This window comes from Diadema antillarum, unplaced genomic scaffold (genome assembly GCF_040938485.1).
Source record: "Diadema antillarum isolate AM-2024a unplaced genomic scaffold, OU_Dant_1.0 seq00000331_RagTag, whole genome shotgun sequence".
NCBI lineage: Eukaryota > Metazoa > Echinodermata > Echinoidea > Diadematoida > Diadematidae > Diadema > Diadema antillarum.
The window spans coordinates 857,169-863,279 of NW_027271348.1; the positions used below are offsets into that span (position 1 = coordinate 857,169).

A 6,111-nucleotide genomic window follows, 5' to 3' on the forward strand; every position below is an offset into this window, starting at 1 on the left:
GGCATACAACTGGGATGTGGGTCTGGACATTGGCAAGGATTGCTTGCTTCCAAGCTTCTGATAAGTTTCTTCATCTAGGATGTTCACAGTCGTGCCAGAGTCGATTACAGCCTTTATCTTGGTTGGCCCAGCAAAAACCTCGGTCATAGGTAGATGATTCAGGTGATACGCTACCATCTGTCTGTCACCAACAGTGAACGTGTATTGGTCATCAGAAGATTCCGATTCCGCTACCTGATTGACCCTCTTAGACTTATGTTTATTCACCTTCCTGTCTCCATATGTCCTCCTTGCATTGTTCTGCTTCCGTTTTGAGTGGCAGACTCGCTCAAAGTGACCAAACTTGTGACATAGCCTGCATTCTTGTCCTGTGGCTGGACAAGTATCCTTGTGCGGGTACGGGCCTCCACAAAAGTAGCATGTTGCATGCGAGTCCCTATTCCTGGACTGACTACGGCCCCTCGAATGAGATCTCTGCCCTTTCTTGCTTCGGAAATTAGAGCGAACAGCATTAACATCGTCTGCATGGTCACCTGCTTGCATCTGCTCGAGATTATTCCCATTGCTATGGAAGGTTGAATTGACAGTAGGCCTAGATCTACTCCCTTCTAGTATGTGTGCCTGCTGCTCACTGGCCTCAAGGGAACGACCGGTTTCGAGTAACTGTTGCAAGGTTAGGTCTTCTCCTTTGCAGAGGGCCTGTCGCCGTAACCGTGGAGATGAACCATTCATGATTATCTGGACCATGATTTCACGATCAGCATTGTGAAATTTGCAATTCTGGGCAAGTTGGCGGAGACGTGTGACAAAATGGTCTATCGATTCATTTGCTTCTTGCTTGGCCTGACGAAAAATGTATGTCTCATACAGAGAATTGGACTTGGGGCTGAAATATTTATTCAATGCAGCGACAGCTTTGTCATAGTCGGATTCTTGGCCAACGTCTTGCAAAGTGTCAAAAATCTCATCCACTTTCGGACCTGCATAGTGCAGAAGAAGTGCTCTCTTTCTCTTAGGATCTGATACGCCCATAGCAACCATCAATCGCTCAAAACGGCCAAGCCACTTACCCCATTGTGGCCCTGGATTCTGGTCGATTTCCACAAAGGGTGGGAAGGCAGGGAGTCCCAGCTGACTCATCGTGGTAGAGCTGCTGATGAACGACTATCACCTCACAGTGAAAACTCCATCTACACACCGCTGATAACGGGAATGCACGGTAGACTGTTTACATGTATGGCTATGGGTTGCGTACTGTACTATATAGACCGTACGTAGCTACGCGGTGTAGGCCTACCGCAATACACGTACAACGTCAGGCACAGTTCAGTTGCATGTAACTACAGTAGGGCCTACGTCCGAAGCAGATCAACATATCTCGCTCGAAACGATCGGTAGTTACACCAGTTCAGAATGACAGTAAATGGAATTCAGTGTCATTTTCCGTAATTTACCTCGTCGCCATTTGTAGCAATCACTCTCATTCACGCGACACAGTCACAGGAGAACACGATACACATCTTTTGGGGAATAACATCCACATCGGCCTGTCACTTTATTCCGGCCATGTTAATCCTTCTCTGCATGACCCCGTCTTGACATAGCTGGCGCTATAACAACACTACACTTTTAACCTTCTAAATCTTTCATGAAATATAAAGCAAATGTTGGAAAGCACTATTCTTTTTCCAGATCTCAGTGATCAACACGATAAGAAAGTTTCATCGACTCATAAGCCTCACATGATAAGTAATCGCAATCTGAAACTGAAACAATAATGAAAGGAGGTTAAAGTTATCTCTTTAGAGGGTCGCACGAGTAAGCGCATCAAAGAAACGTTTTCCCTGAAAAGGAATGTAAAGATCTTTACACGCTTTTTTTGGGGGGGGGGGGGATAATCACGATAAGGGGAAAAAAACTTCAACGGTATTACTTTGCTTGCAGTACAGTCATAACATGTTTTGTGCACGTGACAGTGAACATTTGTGAACATTTAAATGTTTAAAAAAGCCAAATAGCAAAGATGTTACCTTCCACGATGTGTTCTCCTCAATTAAGCGAAACATTACCACCAGTGTCGCGCATATTCATTGATACAATTTCTTCAACAAAGATATTACCTTCCACGATGTGTTCTCAATTAAGCGAAACATTACCACTAGTGTCCCATATATTAATACAATTTGTTCTTAGTAGTTCTTTACAAAAATGAGGGATAAAACAATGAACCTTACCTATGCAATCCAACAAGTAAGAATAATTCTTCCTACCGCATTAAAGAAAGGATCAAATCAAAATGTATATTAATTATGAGGAAAGTGATTAAGAAAAATCGATCAAGTATGTTTGAACCCTTTCCTTACAGAGACACTCTCTTTCCGTTATTGATATTTTAACCAAGTCCCCCAAATAGTAGTTAGGACATTTTACTGTATATATATATTATATATATATATTGTAGTTGTTCCGCGTATTGGCAGTACTAAAAATAGCAATAATAAAGTCACAACAGAGGAATGCAGGGAATGCATTGATAGCCAATCTTGATTTAATGAATAATCCGAATTTTCGAGGAACCTTCCTCTTCTTCAGGGATGACAGTGCGAATATTCACAATGATTATTAAGAGTGAGGTGTTACTACCCTGCTAGCGCGCGCAATAAGTGTAACCAAAACAAAAAAATAATAGATAGTAACAACAAACGCATGTTGTGCGCTTATGAGTGTCATACTACACGTCATAATAGATGAGACGTCACACTAGGATTGCGCGCGCTGCACAAAAAGATCATGAGACAATAATAGCAATAATAGAAACGTCATAAAGGCAATGAAGTTAACATAATACAATGAAGGTGCCAATGGATTTCACAGTGATATGTCAATATCCCACCAGCGCGCGTAGTCTCAGTGTAACCGAAACAAAGGATAACAAATAATAACAATAAACGCATGCTGAGTTGCGTGAATATATGAGTGCCATACTGTGCGTTATAACAGAGAAGACGTCACACTGAGATGGCACGCGCTGCACAAAGGAGACAATAATTATGAACGATAATAGAAACTTCATAATGGCAATGAAGTGATACAATCTGTCAAGTGCTTGTACGCATTATATAAAGAGGAGAGACGAGAGAGCAAAAAGTAGGAAAGGAGGGAATAAGGAGAGAAGAAAGACACAAGAAAAAATGTCATAATATACATGAGGTACACTTACTCGTAACACATCAAGACTGCGCAAGTTGTCTAGTACCAGAAAAATAAACTGAAGACCTCTACAAGGGTGAAATTATCCACAGCGGAGTAGCAACTGAAATTAGTTATCGGAAGAAAGTGTATGGGCTGAGCCAGGAAAGATCTTTGTTCATGCCTGTTTCAAAACTGCGGCTCCGAACAATGAAACGCAGTTCTGCCCACTTCCTGTCTTCAGCCGATTTGTAACCCCCGCCAAAGATGCAGACTTTCAAGTCTTTCATCGAATGGCGGGGGTCACTGAAGTGGTTCGCCACCGGAGTATCTTTATGTTTGAGGATTGAGCTTTTGTGGTTATTGAACCTCATGCGAAACTTCGTGCTCGTCTCACCTATGTATGACACCCCTGGGCATTTACTGCACATAATACAGTAAAGCACATTGCTAGAGTCGCATGTGTGGTCCGGTGGTTTGATTCTGAGTGACGGAGAGATTTGCACCACTGTTTCTGTCACCAGATGGTTACAAATTTGACATCGTGGTTTGTCGCACCTCTTGTTACCTTTTGGGGTTGCAGGTTTTGGTAACTCACTCTGCACCAGAAGTGATCTCAAGTTGGGCGGTTGTCTTTGGGAGTGTAGAGGTGGTTCCCCCAATATTGTAGAAAGTCTGGGATCAAGTTGAATATTCGTCCACTCTTTCTTGGTCGTGGAGACAAACTTTTTGACTTGTGGGTGGAATGTAGTAACGAGAGGAATGCGATCGTTCCTCTCATCTTTAGGTTTAGAGTCTAACAGGTCTTCTCTCCGTTTTTCATTGACCCTTTTGAGCGCATTGTTCACGAGGCGAACTGGATAACCCCTTCTGACATAATGTTCTCCCAGACGTACAGCATCTTCTTCAAACACCTTGGGGTCAGAGGTGATCCGCTTATATCTGACTAGTTGGCTGTACACAATTCATTGCTTTGTGTGCAAGGGGTGGAACGAATTGTAATCTAAGTAGGTGAAGGAATCCGTGGGTTTAACATACACACTGGTGGAAAGCAAGTTACCATTCTTAGACACATTGACATCCAGGAAGTGGATTTCCTCTCTGGAGCTCTCCATTGTGAACTGGATGTGACGATTATGTTTGTTAAATGCCTCGTGAAAGGCTGCGAGGTCTTTTTCACTGTGGGGCCAGATTATGAAAATGTCGTCGATGTATCTCAGATACATTGAGGGTTGGAGAGTGCATTTAGAGAGGAAATCTTCTTCCAGGACTGCCATATATATGTTAGCGTACACGGGCGCCATCTTGGTCCCCATGGCGGTACCTTTTCGTTGAAGGTAGTGCTTGCCGTCAAACTCAAAGTAATTGTGCTTCAATATGAACTCGGTCATGGACGTTATATCATCGATGTCATTGTTGGGTACGTCCAGTTTTGTGAGGAACGTACGAAGAGCGTCTACACCGTGATCGTGTGGGATGTTGGTGTAAAGGCTCTTCACGTCCATGGTTACGAGTAGGCAGTCTGAGCTGAGGGTTGCAGACTTAATCTTGTTAAGAAAATCCGTCGTGTCTTTCACGTAACTTTTGATTTTGGGTAGGTACGTCTGAAGTTTTTTGTCAACAGTTTTTGACATTGGTTCTGTCGGAGAATCAACGCTTGAGACGATAGGTCTGCCAGGAGGGATTACATGCTTATCCCTGGCTTCCTTAATCATTTTTGAACGTCAGACACCCCTGCATCAGATGCGGTCTCCACCATATTGGAAAGTTTGTGAATCTTAGGTAATAGGTAGAATTTACTCACCCGGGGATTGTCAGGGACCAGTGTACGCTCAGAGCTATTAGCAGACTTAAGGTTCTTTACACATTGTTGGGCTTGCTCACGATATTCTGGCGTGGGGTCTTCAACCAGGGGATGGTAGAAATCCTTGTCGGAGAGCTGGCGTTGAGCCTCAGCGATGTAGTCCTTCGTGTCTAAAATCACCACGGCTCCGCCTTTGTCCGCCGGCTTGATGACGATGTCCGCGTTGTTCTTCAACGTGTTGATTGCTCGGAGTTGTTCCTTCTCTTGTTGGCTGGGTCGTTGCTCGTTGACGTGACAGAGGAAGTTGTCGAGATGTCGCTCCACTGCAGAGGTGTAGTGGTCAATATATGGATTCCTTCCAGTTGGAGGGGTCCACTTAGCCTTCGTCAGCGATGGTGGTTGCGAGATGGGTTGGGCGCGTATCATATCGGCTGAGTCGTCTTTTTTGGCGAAGAACTCCCGGAGTCTCACACGTCTGTTAAATGCTGTAGCATCTCGGCAGAGATTAAGCTTATCGATGTTTTTACGCGGGCAGTAGGATAGGCCGAGGTTGAGGGTCGCTTCCTCACTGGGAGATAAGTGATGACTGGAAAAGTTGACGATGTTCATCCTTTTGCTCTCGAGATTGTCGTTTGTGCTGATCGCCTCATGCACTGGAGAATCCTTCAGTAGGTCATTCAGCTTGCGTTTTTTCTCTTGCATGCGTTGGTAACATGTTTTCTCATACTGTCGTTTGAGGTTCTGGAAAATACTCGGGTGGTCGATTATCCCTTCCTGGTTGAGTTTTTCCAGAAGAGTGTCCTTCGTCCGGTTCAGCTCTTTGCTGATGTATGTTTGCCTTCGGTAAACATACTTATTGCTCCTTTGTGCAGCGCGTGCCATCTCAGTGTGACGTCTTCTCTGTTATAACGCACAGTATGGCACTCATATATTCACGCAACTCAGCATGCGTTTATTGTTATTATTTGTTATCCTTTGTTTTGGTTACACTGAGACTACGCGCGCTGGTGGGATATTGACATATCACTGTGAAAATCCATTGGCACCTTCATTGTATCATGTTAACTTCATTGCCTTTATGACGTTTCTATTATTGCTATTATTGTCTCATGATCTTT

The 6,111-nt window shown here is 43.8% G+C and overlaps 1 protein-coding gene across 1 annotated transcript; it reads right to left on the reverse strand.

The window, feature by feature from the left end:
* Positions 1 to 3,323: 3,323 nt before the first annotated feature.
* Positions 3,324 to 4,904, reverse strand: LOC139730735 (uncharacterized). Its single transcript, XM_071641598.1, has 2 exons — positions 4,250 to 4,904; positions 3,324 to 3,520 (listed from the first exon to the last, which is right to left on the reverse strand). Exons 1-2 carry the CDS (start codon positions 4,902 to 4,904, stop codon positions 3,324 to 3,326), a joined length of 852 nt encoding a protein of 283 aa, XP_071497699.1.
* Between the last annotated feature and the right edge of the window lie 1,207 nt (positions 4,905 to 6,111).

What these genes read in the sequence shown, in the direction of transcription:
- LOC139730735 (XM_071641598.1), bottom strand. Translation starts at nt 4,904, where the DNA reads ATGATTAAGGAAGCCAGGGATAAGCATGTAATCCCTCCTGGCAGACCT. An exon ending in TGTCAATGTGTCTAAGAATG is followed by an intron (nt 3,521 to 4,249) that starts GTAACTTGCTTT and finishes TCAAACATAAAG; the next exon opens with ATACTCCGGTGGCGAACCAC.